At 38.5% G+C, this 14,094-nt stretch overlaps 1 protein-coding gene across 2 annotated transcripts in view; it reads left to right on the forward strand.

Annotated features, from left to right (window-relative positions):
* LOC115267050 (kinesin-like protein Klp98A) overlaps positions 1-14,094 on the forward strand; it is a 146,926-nt gene that overhangs the window by 87,653 nt on the left and 45,179 nt on the right. For both annotated transcript variants that reach the window (XM_062846439.1, XM_062846440.1), the window contains exon 3: positions 5,842-6,960. In XM_062846439.1, coding sequence (XP_062702423.1) covers positions 5,842-6,960 — 1,119 coding nt within the window. The remainder of the gene's footprint in view (positions 1-5,841; positions 6,961-14,094) is intronic.

Here is a 14,094-nt window from a genome sequence, read left to right on the forward strand (position 1 = left end):
AAGTGCAAGGCAGCAAACATCGAATACGATTAACGATTGACAGTGGTTGCACTGAGGTCAAAGTTCACGACCTCTCCGAGAGTGTGAGCAACGAAGATGTAGCTGGTTTTCTTCGTCATTTCGGCGAAGTTCACAGTGTGAAAGAATTGAGTTGGGGTCCCTCATTTCCCTACCAAGATGTTTCTTCTGGGGTACGCATAGTAACGATGAGATTTCGTAGCTACATACGATCGTTTGTTACGATTCGAGGTGAAGAAACTTTGCTTACCTACCGAAATCAACCAGCCTCATGTAAGCATTGCACCCAACCTAGCACCCAACCACTACACCCCGGTAGTACATGTGTGCAACACAAAAAAAAACACTCCAAGTCAAACGCAACAATCAATCAACATCCAACGACCTCGCGGGCGATGATAGACCGACACTCAATCTAGTGACCGAATTGAACGAGCCGAACATCTGTTCAAGCTCCAATGCAGTGGACGAGAACCCGAAGAACAAGCCATCGATCGACGACGTCGCAACTACCGGCGGTGGGAAAAAGAGAAGGAAACAGAAAGATCAGCAACAATGCGTACAGGAGCCCGCGTGTGTGCAAATGATTGAACAAACAACAGAGTCGCCGCCGAGAAAAAAGCAGGATGGGAACTTTTTTCGCAAAGTGAAGCAGGGAGACGGAGAGCGCATCCCAGATGTTGATATGAGTACCGATTGGAAGGATGATGAGTCGGAGACCGAGCCCGACCGCAACGACATGGATGCATGGCTTGCCTGGGTGCAAAACAGCATTGATAGAGGAATGCGTAGACGAGACTTCAAATCCAATAGTAAATAATGTGTGATTTGTAATTGTGTTTTTGCTATATGTATTGAATTCGTATTCCGACTCGAATGTTCAGGTTTGATTAAAGAATCGTTAATAAAAAAAAACAAACAAGCAAACAATATCTATATTTATAAAAATGTAGTGGCATACGTGGGACCGCGCATAACTTGCGAACGGAAGGTCCGATTTTGATCGTCTTAGTTTTGTTCAGTTAGTTTTCACCCAAGGAAGGTTTATGAGGCAAAAAACATGGAAAAATTGAGAGTTTTTGAAAATCGATCATCCATACATTTTGTGACCGGGAACTTGGTCTTGGATATAAATTTGAAACGTCAAAAAACGCAGTAGGCAAGACAAAGTTTGCCGGGTACAGCTAGTATTTAATAATTCTGCTTTCAAAAGTGTATGCACATGAAGAAACTTTTATCGCTGCTCTTCTCGAAAAAACTATCATTGCTGATTCACTTCTGCTGATTTGGTTCACGCTATTCTTTGCAATGCATTTCAGATTTCTTCGATTGCGCTGTTATTTTTTTTTCAAAATTTTGGAAAAAAAAAGTTCTAATATAATTAGCAAACGTAAACAAAACAACTTGCACCACAATAAAGTCACGCAAAAAGTTTGAACATCTAGCTTTGTGGCAAGTGTTGGAAGCTGTTGTAAACAAAACAAACAGCGTTGCCGAATCGACATATGTAACTTCCGCTCATGTCTATGTAGAGGATTTCTAGGGTGAACCTGATCACTCAATTATCCGCCAATATCGACAATAAAGGAAGCAACAATTCTTTTTTGAGCATTCGCAATCCAATGACATAACATTAAAATGGAATGGTAACTTCCTTGAAAGTGGGTAATTGAGTGATCAGGTTCACCGCACTGATCAACTACACTCCAGTTTACGGTACTTGGGATGCTTGCATTCGGGCAAACTATCAAAAATTGCTAACAATAAATCCGGAAGATTGTTGGAGGCATTGCAAAGAGCTCTTCAATCGTATAAGTTGTTTGTGAGTACCGTAATCCGGGGTCAAATTGATTACTTTAAAACAACTTTTGCGGATAACATCAGTGGCATTTCAAATATTGCCTGAAGAATTTCTGTAAAACCAGTGCCCAGTGGATCTCCATGGAACCATGTGACAGAGTTTTGTTCAACAAATTTAAACTTTAAGTTAAATAACTCCAAATATCAAAAAATTGGAAATGCCACTTTGAGGCGAAATTGATCAGTATACAATTAAGCATCGGTTGGAAAGGAAAATTCCCTTCTCCGCTTAATTTTGCTCTTCTAAAACCGAATAACGCATTTAAAATCTTACAAATAGTGAATTTAATACTTTAAATGCAAAATTAAATTTTAAAATTTACTCTTAAACGCCTAAAGGTAGGCAATTTCATTTGAATTAAGTGATTTCTATCACAATAAGTGACTTTTTATCATAAAATGTTTTTATTAACTATTTCATGTTCTGCATAGCTACATAACATTCCAACCAAGGCTTCACAAAAATGTTAAAACAGAGAATTTACGGGAAGTCCTATTGGCAATCGGTTGCCTTGTAGCAATGATTTCAGCTAAATAAGAAATACTTTGCAAATTCCTAAAAAAATAAGGCAAAACAATTATTTTGTCTATAAAATTAAAAGTCTATACTCATCTCTAGACATTTACGTACCAGATAAAGTAAAAAGTTTAAGATCATTACGACGCTTAAAAGTTCCTAGTTTAGAATTAAAATGTTGTACCCGAATGATCAATTTCACCCCGCTGATCAATTTGACCCCGGTTTACGGTACTTACTTGATCTAAGGTCATCTGAAATAGAATTTAATATTCTATTCAGAATTCTTTCCGATAAGAAAAAAGTGAAAAAAGATACTTTTCATATTGTCGCGCTTATCTTAGATTCTCAGCAAGCTGCGTTCGAAACGCGCAACCTCAGATCGCGCCAGACCGCGCACGTATGATTTGTACATGGTGTGCACCTTGGCTAAAACTGTTTTGCAGCCGCCGGGTGGAGCTGTCAGCCGCCGTGTACAAATCAAACGGGCGCAATCTTAGGGGCTGTCCATAAACCACGTGGTCATTTTTTTGGGACTTCTAAAACCCCACCCCCCCCCCCCCCCCCCCCGCGTGGTCATAAATCCATACAAATTGTTTTTTTCTTCCATACAAAATGGTAATTGGCCGAAACCCCCCCCCTCCCTTTTGACCACGTGGTTTATGGACAGCCCCTTATGGCGGCTGACTCAGATCAGCAGGATATGAGTGATTAAGCTAGGATGCACAATATGCTGCACCATGGCAAATTGTCATGGAATATTTTTCTGCGCCGTGGCAATTGGAGCATTCGTGAACATTTACTATTTGCTGAATCCAATTACCAGTGCTGCATTTGGCATATGTCCAGATGTCGTAGTGGTCATTTGATTTCGTCAAATATAACCCAAACTTTTGAACAAGAGTGTGTGCGCTTTTTCGGATCAGCTGATTGACTGTAATCAAAGCTACCAAGCCATTGAATAGGTTATTCACTCAAGCCGCTTGTGGGCCTCCACCAGCCATAGGTAGATACCGTAAAAGGGGGTATCTTTGACAATGCGATATTGCAGGAAGCATTCCTCATTTTTCTTGTTACTTTTATTCTAATAATCAGCTAAGCCAAGGGTTCTCAAACTTTTTCAGTTTGCGACCCACTTTTGAATTTTATTAAATTTGGCGACCCACCAGCACATATTTCCGTTAAATACGTAAGTCTTTGTTTTGTAAGTTTGGACCAAATTTAATGAATTGAATTTAATGAAGTGGCAATTTTATGCTTCTGCAGAACTTAAAAATCAACTTAAAAATGGAAGATCGGCTTGAAAATTATATGAATATTTATAGCGAGCGGGTGAGCATCAGGTGGAATTGTCATAATTGGAGTACTGCTAGATGATCAGATGAATACTCCTGAAATATGTAGTCATATCCCTCGTACATTCTTATTCTATTTTTATTTTATTTTTTAATCACTTTTCAGTTGTTCTATTTTTTTTTTGTAAAAGTTCAGATTATCGACATTCAGCAAAATCTTATCTGCGTTAAGCTTTACTGAAGGTCAATAAATAGGGTATGTGTGCCATCAGTAATCTCATGCTCCCATTTTCATCCTATTCGAAAACAAGCGATTACGGCACCGATTGACTCCGTTCTTTTTGTTTTCATGGGTGCTCACTTCTAACAAAAAATACAAAAATAAGAAACAAAACAAACAGCGCTTCAATCGTTTGTTTTTCGTGGGATGAAAATAGGAGCCACATGCTTAATAAGGGAACCAATACCCTATAAGGTTTGTTGTTGATTTTTGGTGTTTTGTTTTTTTTTTTAATATTGTAAATTTTGCACTCTATCGAACGCGACGATATGTATGAATCCGTTGCGGGTGAAACCATCGCCAGAGTCGTCGCCAATCAATCAGAAAGCGGGAGCCTGACGATTCTTTCACTAACACAAGCACCAGTGCAAATGCAAACTACTAGCAACAACTAATACTCTTGTTTTTCCAGAACACAATTAAGATCTAAAATGTTGTTCTTATCTGAAACCTTGTAATTTTTGAGTTTGCACAGTTTCAGAATCGATTGCAGAATGCAGACATTAGTTTACTGTAGAGTAAGAAGTACATTTCAAAAATTTGAATAGATTATAGAGAATCCGAATTTCTAGAAATAACTCTGCCGATTTTATTTGTGAATTAAAAAACAACTAGCAATATCATTTGACATAAGGTAATTAAGATCTTTATTACAATGTCGCCCCAGCCTTCGTGACCCACCAAAAATCAGCCCGCCACCCATAGTTTGAGAAACGCTGAGCTAAGCAAAGGGCATATATGTATCAGAGCTTTTGAAACAGTGACATTAACTTACATGCAAAATTGTACAAAAAATACAAACTTGTCTAGTCTTTCAATTGCTATTCATAACTGAGATTTTAGTACTTGTTCATAAAATATAAAATATAGAAAAAAACATTGATATATTTTCTAAAACTCTAAAACGCTTAAAACTCTTTGAGTTACCCCATTTTACGGTACATATGACTTCGACCAACAGATGATGCCGGTCGTTTGGATGGCTAATTGGCACCTTCTTCCTCGTCTTGTTCGTCATCGCCGTTATGATTTTTTTTTTCAATAGTAAACGATGGCAACGGTGGCGGTGACGGTTGATGGGCGCTTATTGTAACTGAGCGGATTACATTGTCCATGCCACCAATGCCTGTCTACTACTGCCTGTTGTAGTCTTGTATATAGTTGAGTTGAGGCAAACACAGACAGAGCTTGCTTGAGATGATGGATCGCTTTGAAACGCTTAAATAGTGGTATGACGACATGTGACTCATCGTTTTTAATGATTGGGTAGGAGATCTGTAATGGTTGGTTTCATGGTGCATTAAATTGGGAAATATAGGTGCGTGTGATGTATCCGTCGTTGTAAAGATGAGCTCATTTGGAAGCTTCATTGTACAATTCAAGGTTTTTCTGGTATAGCTTACAGGTTATTTTAGGTTTTAACCGTAGCCTATACAATACATATTTGAAGGTTGAAGGCAATTTAGCGTTTTGAGGGTTAAATGATCAATTCAGAATTATGGGAATCTATGTTAGATTATTGTAAATAAAATCAAAATTAGCTAAATCTTAATATACTAGAAAACAGATGTTTACTAGAACCAAAAACAAATTTATTTTGATTGAAGGTCAAACCGTTTCCATGCACACGATCTCGAAACATGATGAGATGGCGCGGCATTTAATTTTTCTAACGTACCGACGGCAGCCAACAATCCAGTGAAAATCATTGTGTTCAGCACTTCTCAACATTGTAAAAAACATTCCAATTTCGCGAACCTTTCCCACGTGTTCGTGAACCGCAATGCAACCTTGGAAGCACACCCTATAATTTGACCTATTCGCATTGAATTCGTTTCTCATCAGCTGTGTCTTTATTTTTTTATTTGCAGGTTACAATGCGTGCGTGTTCGCGTACGGCCAAACCGGAAGCGGCAAAACATTCACCATGATGGGCACGGCGGAAGCTCAAGGTCTCATTCCACGAATCTGCAGGTCACTCTTCGGTCGGATGAAACTGGGTCAGGAGGAAGGTGTTGGGTACAAGACTCAGTGTTCGTATTTGGAGATTTATAATGAAAGGGTCAAGGACTTGCTCGGGCCTAGCGGAGCTGGGCATGGTTTGAGGGTACGTGAGCATCGGACACTAGGACCATACGTGGAGAATCTATCACAACATCCGGTGTCGGATTACGGAGAGATTCAGAACTGTATGGTCCAGGGAAATATCCAGCGAACGACAGCCAGCACCAACATGAACGATACGAGTAGTCGAAGTCATGCGATCTTCACCATTACGTTTGTTCAGGCTCGGTACCTGAATGACATGCCCAGTGAGACCGTGTCGAAGATTCATCTTGTGGACTTGGCGGGAAGCGAACGAGCAAATGCAACGGGTGCAACAGGGCAGCGCTTGAAAGAGGGAGCACATATCAATAAATCTCTGGTCACGTTGGGAAGTGTCATTTCGGCGCTGGCCGAACAGACCAACCCTACCCATAACAAACGCATCCTGTACATTCCGTACCGAGACTCGATATTAACGTGGCTGCTGAAAGACAGCCTGGGTGGGAACAGCAAAACCATCATGATAGCGGCCATTTCCCCGGCGGACGTAAACTACAGTGAAACCCTCAGCACCCTCCGGTACGCCAACCGGGCGAAGAACATCATCAACAAGCCGACGGTCAACGAGGATCCAAATGTCAAGCTCATCCGAGAGCTGCGCGAGGAAATCTTCAAGCTCAAGATGATGCTTTCGACGGATGGATCGGCGCTAGAACCGTCGCTCAAGGTGCTGGAAGATTTGCACAAGAAGGAAGCCCAGGAAAAGGTCCTGACCGAGGAATGGACCGAGAAGTGGCGGGAAGCTCAATCCATCCTGCGGGAGCAGAAGTCGCTTGGACTGAGGAAATCCGGCGTCGGTGTTGTGCTGGATTCGGAAATGCCTCATTTGATTGGGATCCACGACGACATCAGCACCGGTGTTACGCTGTACAGCTTGAAGGAAGGTGAGTAATTTTGGGAAACTTTTAATGTACTGCATGGTTTCCCAAACTGTGGGTCGCGACGTCGCGACACCCCAGTGGCCTTCATCCAGGGGATCGCGAGGGACAGTCGAATGTTTTACTGTAACAGACACCTAAATGAGAAAATTTCTATGGTGGGTCGCGAAAAGTAAGTCTGCTGGCCCAAGGGGGTCGCGCACCTGAAAGTTTGGGAACCTATGATGTACTGTTTCTTATATTTGGTAGAATATTTGCAATATTGTTCCGTTTCATTTAAACCATATCGCAATCATGGTTGCGCTAGAGATCACAATCACAGGTCGTTTAAAGCGGAAGTAGATATTTTGCAGTAATTAACAAAATTCGGCACGCCGTCTTCGTGACGGTTTGATGAAACCGAGAAATGATTTTGTAGTAAATGAAGGGCTTGGTGGTCTAGTGGCTACCGCTTCTGATTCGTATGCAAAAGGTCCTGGGTTCAATCCCTGGTCCGTCCCTTCCCTCCTAATTTGTATCTTTCTATATACTTTCTCCCTCCTCTCTACATATACAACTCATGCATATTCGCATGTTATACCCAACAAACATTTTAGCTGTATAAGAGTTGAACAAACAACACTTAAGAAACTGTTATTCAGCTATATTCGTTTCTTGGGTAGAACAGAAGCGGTTTGAAAAAGGCCGTATCCCTTCCTTCCTAATTTTCACAGCACAGTGTGGCAATCTATCAGATAACGTCTACAAGTTATACAATCAAGCGAACTGTGCCGCACATCTTCAGATAAGAAAACACACAATTCTATACCTTACCCTTGCATCCACACACCAATGTGTGAACCCACTGCCAACAAAATTCCTCCAACACTCCGACGCATAAATTTGTGCAGACGCGGATGTATATTCGGTCTGATGCTAGGTCTGATGTGAAAACAAACAATTGAAATCATCATTTCCTTCCCCTTCCCCACATTGACCTGCATCCTGCCGTGGCAGGGCACCATTGTCGCCTAAAAATAGAAGATCACCAACGCTCACACACTGAAGATGCCTATCTCATTGGTTGCTTGTGTGAGTGTAGCTGGTCAGCGATACTGGACTACGGGCGGTCAATCAAGCACAAGCTCAAGCTCAAAAAGTGATTTTGCAGTAAATTAGAAGAGTCACGTTCCTGAATCAGTATCTTAATGAATTCCATCATGGTTTTCAGAATTCTCAAGTTGTAACTTTTAAGTACTTATCTACCTTGATACTATGTTGGCTACAACTAACTTCACTCCTGCACCGAGCGTATATCAGAGCACTACCTTTGTCGGTCTTGCGGGACGTTCCTACGGTTTCCCAGGTCTTCTTCAATCACGTGCAGCCAACATATTTGTAATTGGCCACGAAGTCGCCAATATTTACCTGGTTTCCTGTTAAATATTGTTTTCGTAATTCTTCTTTCCGACATTCGCAATACGTATCCACCCTGCTGAAGTCTGCCGTATTCTATTCGTTTCACAAAATTTGCTTCTTTGTTCACTTGATGCAACTCGTGATTCGTGCGTCAGACACCATTTTCCACCGACGCGCTTTGCGCTTAGAACTCTGAAAGCTAACAACTATGTAGTAACCTTCACTTTGGTTGCCAGTTAAGTATCAATACATAGAAATATGTTCACTATATCCCGTAAACACCCGGGACGTTTTTTTGGTAGAAATGCAATATCTTCTTTGTTTTAAAACATTTTACCCTGGTGTCTTTTTTATAGTCAACGGGAAATACAGGGGATGGCCAAAATGTTTGGGATAGGCAACTTTTTTTCTCTCACAAAAAAAAATCAACATGCTATAACTTTTCGTAGAGCGCATCAAAAAATCTCAAATTTTGACTGTTTATCAACCTGTTATATGTGCATCACTGGTACAAATTTGTGCTCGATTGATTAATCTTTCGCAAAGTTATAACCGTTCGGGTGAAACACTATTTTTTAGACAACTCATTTTTGAGCTGTCATATCTCGGAAACCAGTGAACCGAATTGAATGAAATTTTGAACGTACACTAACAATATACAGATGCTTCACAAACTATTAAAACATAGATAGTTTTTGAACGTTGAAAAAAGTTATCATGGATTGACACTTTTTGGATTTTTCTCGTGAAAAGGTAATTTTTTTACGTCAATGTCAATAAATTTTAGTGTTGATGTCCAAAGATTTTCCACTTCTGTTCTCAAGTTATCTCTAATCAGATATATTAGAGCCTATTTAGATTGAAGAAAGAACACATTTAGCAATTTTTGTTAGTATTGTAAATTTGACATATTTTCCTCTATATGGGTAAAAATTTCAACCCGGTATAACATAATTCGTCGTGAGAAAATATTACATTTTATAACGTTGTATTAAGTATCAATATATTGTTGATAAACGTTAAAAAGAATCATTCAATTCGGTACACTGGTTTCCGAGATATGACAGCTCAAAAATGAGTTGTCTAAAAAATAGTGTTTTACCCGAACGGTTCTAACTTCGTGAAAAATTATTCAATCGAGCCCAATTTTGTACCAATCATGCACATATAACAGGTTGATAAACAGTCAAAATTTGAGATTTTTTGATGCACTCTATGAAAAGTTACAGCATGTTGAATTTTTTTGTGGGAGAAAAAAAGTTGCCTATCCCAAACATTTTGGCCACCCCCTGTAGTTGAGCTGAGAAATGTGGTACCTCCCCCCTTTGCATCCTCCCCCTTTTGTTGGCAGCCAAAAAATAATGTATATAAATTTTACATGTTTTTGCTTAAATTTCATCGTTTTGCTAATCATGAAAAGCTTTGGCTGTTCCTTGACATGCAAGGTATTACTACCCATCATAGTCTGTTGAAGTTTTCATTCCAGACCTATTCTAAGGCCTCCAAAGTACTGCGAAGGTTGTGTCACAAACCCAACATTTTAAACCAAATTTTATGCTCAAAAGCCTCAAAGCACCTCTAGAAAATCCATGGTACATGAATTGGGTGAGCAAGGTCATCCAAACTACTCTGAAATTCGTTTTCTTAAGATCTACTGGATCTACCATAACTTGTTTCCACTCTGGTCAAGAAATTTAGTCACGTTGATGTCCATTAGACCTCGCGCAATGCTACGAGCAACTTGATATTGTGGTAATTGGGCATTCCGTGAAATACTAATGGCCTCCAATACACTTTGAAGTTTGGGTTACAATAGGTACATACTGTATCATGCTATAATTGTAAAAAATATTCGTGGAATGTAGTCTATACTGCTGATGGAGCCTCAGTGCACAATGCTTTTGGTACATTCATGGGTTATTCCAGGATTTCCAAACGATTCTAGAATTCGGACCTTCAAGATCTACAGGCTCTACTCTTGTTTCTGTTCACTCTACCGGCATAATTCTTCCACGATTGAGTCTGTTGCACCTCATAATATTACGAGTATCTCTATGTGTTGCTAGTTGGGCGTCCACTGGCATATTAATGGACCCCAATCTATTTTGAAGTATGGGTCGCAATGTCTGTAAATTTTTGGAGATTTTTATTGAAGCAAATGCTCGCGAAATATAATCTACGCTACTCTTAGAGCCTTCAGAGTGCAATTCTGATAGCTTAGCAACATTCACTTGGTGATCTAGGTCATCCAAACTATTCTGGAATTAAGACCTTCAAGCTCTTCAAGCTCTTCAAGCTCTAGTCTTGTAGCTCTTTACTTCATCGGTGTAAAGCTTTCACGATTATTTCTGTTGTATCCCATAAACGTACGAGAATCTTTTTGTGTTGTTATTTATGCGTCCACTGGCATACAAATGAGGTTCATAGTATTTTAAAGTGTGGATCATAAAATCTGTATATCTCAGCACATTTTCATTGTAGCGAAAGCTTGCCGAATATAATCAACGAAATTATAATAACAAGAGCCTGCGATTGTTTTATTCACTTGGGGATCTAGGTCGTCCAGACTTTTTTTGAATTAAGACGTTGAAAGTTCGCCGGCTCTACTCTTGTTTCTATATTCTCTATCTGTGATTTTTTTTCTACGATTCTGTTGAACTCCAAGACTTCTTCTAAGAATTTTCTCCAAGATCTCTGCCAAGAATTTCTCCAGGAATACCTCCAAAAAATCATCCAGGATCCACCGTAAAATATTCAAATATTCCTCCGGGAATTCTTCAAAAGTTGCTCCAGGAATTTTTTCAAAAATTTATCTAGGAAATCCTTAAAAATTGCTTCAGGAATTACACCAAGTAATACTCCAGAAATTACTCCAAGATTTTATCTCGTGATTACTCCAAGAATTTCTCCAGCGTTTTTCGGATATTTCTCAAAAAAAAAATCTACAGGAAACCCTCCAAAAATTGCTCCAGAAATGTCTATAGGAATCCCTCCTGAAGTTCCTCCAAGAATTCCTTTAGAAATTCTTTCAAGAGTTCCTCCAGGAATTACTTCAAGAATTTCTCCAAGAGTTCCTCCAAAAGTTCCTCACAAAAATCCTCCACGACTTTGGCCAAGAACTTCTCAAGAAATTCCTCGAAAATTCTTTCAGGAATTCCTCCAAGATTTCTATAAAAAAATCCTACGAGAATCCCCCAGAAATTTTACCAGGAATTTCTCCTAGAATTCCACCAGGAATCTGTTGAGATATTCCTCTAAAACTTTTACCAAGAATTCCTCAAAGAATCCCTCTAGGTATTCCTCCACAATAATTCTTCCAGGACGATCACTAAGACTTTTTCCATGAAATTCTCCAAGCATTCCTCCAGGATTTTTTTCAAGAAATTCTCAATGAAATTCCTCCAACAATTTCTCAAGGAATGCCAGAAAATCCTCGAAGAATTCCTCCAGAAACCTGCAGGAAATCCTCTAGAAATTCTTCCAAATATTACTCCAGGGATTCCTGTAAGATTTCTTTTAGGGATTTTTCCAGAAATTCGTCCAGGAATTTGTCAAGAAATTTTTCAAGGAATTCCTCCAGAAACTTCTTCAGGAATTCGTCGAAATATGCTTTCAGGAATTCCTCCAGAGATTTTCAAAGGTTTTTTCAGAGTATTCCACCAGAAATTCCTTCATAAATACTTCCATGATCCTTCAGGAAACCTTTAGAAAATACTGTTTGGATAGGTTTGGATTGTTAAATTACCAAGAATTCCATCACGGATTTCCCTCACAAAATCCTCCAAAAATTCCTCCCGAAATTCCTACTTGAAATCCTTCAGGAATTCCCCCAAGAATTCCTTAATTAATTATTTTTAAAATAATACCAGGAAATCCTCCAAATATTGCCTCGGAAATTACTCCGAAACTTCCTTCAGGAAGTCCTCTAGGAATTCCTCTTATAATATCTTCAGGAATTTCACACAAAGAATTCATCCTGGAATTCCTTGAAGACATCTGCCTAGATTTCCGCCAGGAATTCCTACAAAAATATTTAGAAAATACTCCTGGGACAAATCTAGGGATTCCCCCGAGAATTGACAATGATTTTATTGCCCTTTTCCGGCAATACCAGTCGGCTAGTATTGAAATAGGCGTAAAAACTTGAAGTATTTTTAGACAAATTGCGTTTAATTGGCAAATTGAGAGATAAATTTGTGAAAAAATTACCACTTGTTTTGGTGGGATTCGAATCCACGACTCCGTTATCGCTAGTCCGGCGAATTTCAGTTTTTGATTTTTCTAATTTTCATTTTTGAACATCTCCACAGTTTTATATTTTTCCTGGAAGCCTATTTGGGGTACGGATTTTTTGAGATGAAAACATTTCGAGATTTTATGATTATCGTTGAAATATTTTTATTTTTATTTTTTTTCATAGCAAATTTTATTTTCCGTGTAATTTTAAGGAAAATAATTTTAGAGTGTATTCGATTCCCTTAAACTATAAAACTACGATAGAATGATTTGGGGAAAATTTAAAACATGTTGATTGCAGCGATTCAATACAAAATAAACAATGACTTCTAGAAGGTGACTAAAACATCAATATTATGATTTTTAGAAAATGTAAATACGCTTTAAAATACACCAAATACCATTTTGAGATATACAAAACAGGCCTAAATATTTATTTATTTATTTATTTATTTATTTGATTCTTTATTTGCAACAGTAAGACTTGATGTCTTTTTTATTTGTTACATATTGTTTCTTATTGTAGAAAGGTGTAACGTTTCATTAGAAGTTCAATTTATAAATTCAAAAATTTTAACTGATTACTATATCTATCGTATTACAATTAAACTAATCGTTGAAGTGCTCCATACATTTCCTCTTAAAAGCTAAAAATGTATCCAATAGGGTGATTTCATTAGGAAGTGAATTCCAATAGGAAATGCCTCTCACGAAAAAGGAATTACCGTACAATGAGGTATTATGACGTGGGATTGCGTATTTTTTGGCCCGGGAACTTCGAAGTGGCTTTAGTTTTTCATGTAAATAACCAGGAGATTTTGATTTCGCAAGTTTAAACAAAAACAAGCAACATCTTAACGGTGCGAATTTGTCGAAAGGACATCCTAACAACCGATGTTGAAGATGGGAAACACTGGCATATCTATTTAAGCTAAAAACAAACCGAACGCAAGCATTGAGAGCAATTCGCAATCTGGATTCAGCAAACGCTGAAGATTCACATAAAAGAAAATCACAGGCTATGAAATGGGGTAGAATCAGACTTTTAAAGAGTTTGAGTTTAATTTCCACACTTAAGAAAGAAGAAAACGAATAAAGTGTTCGCAAAGACGCATAAATTTTACCGCACTGCCTGAAAATATATTTATCAAATTTGAAACTAGAGTGGATCGTAATTCCCAAGCAATTTGCTTCTTCTACAAAGTCGATTTCAGTGTTATTTAATTTAAGTACTGGTTTAAGTATACTGTTGGAATGTGAATGGCTCAAAAACACTGCGCAGGTTTTACTAGCATTCAATAAAAGTTTGTTTCTTATGGACCATGCAGAAATACTGGCGAGATCTTCATTGATTTTTCTTGAAATTGTAACGGAAGAATCGTCAACACATTCAAAGTACAACTGAACATCGTCAGCAAAAATGTGAATTTTACAATGCCTTAAAACTTTAGGAAGATCGTTTATGTACATGGAAAAAAGAATTGGTCCCAAAATAGAGCCTTGAGG

This window comes from Aedes albopictus, chromosome 1 (genome assembly GCF_035046485.1).
Source record: "Aedes albopictus strain Foshan chromosome 1, AalbF5, whole genome shotgun sequence".
Taxonomy (NCBI): domain Eukaryota; kingdom Metazoa; phylum Arthropoda; class Insecta; order Diptera; family Culicidae; genus Aedes; species Aedes albopictus.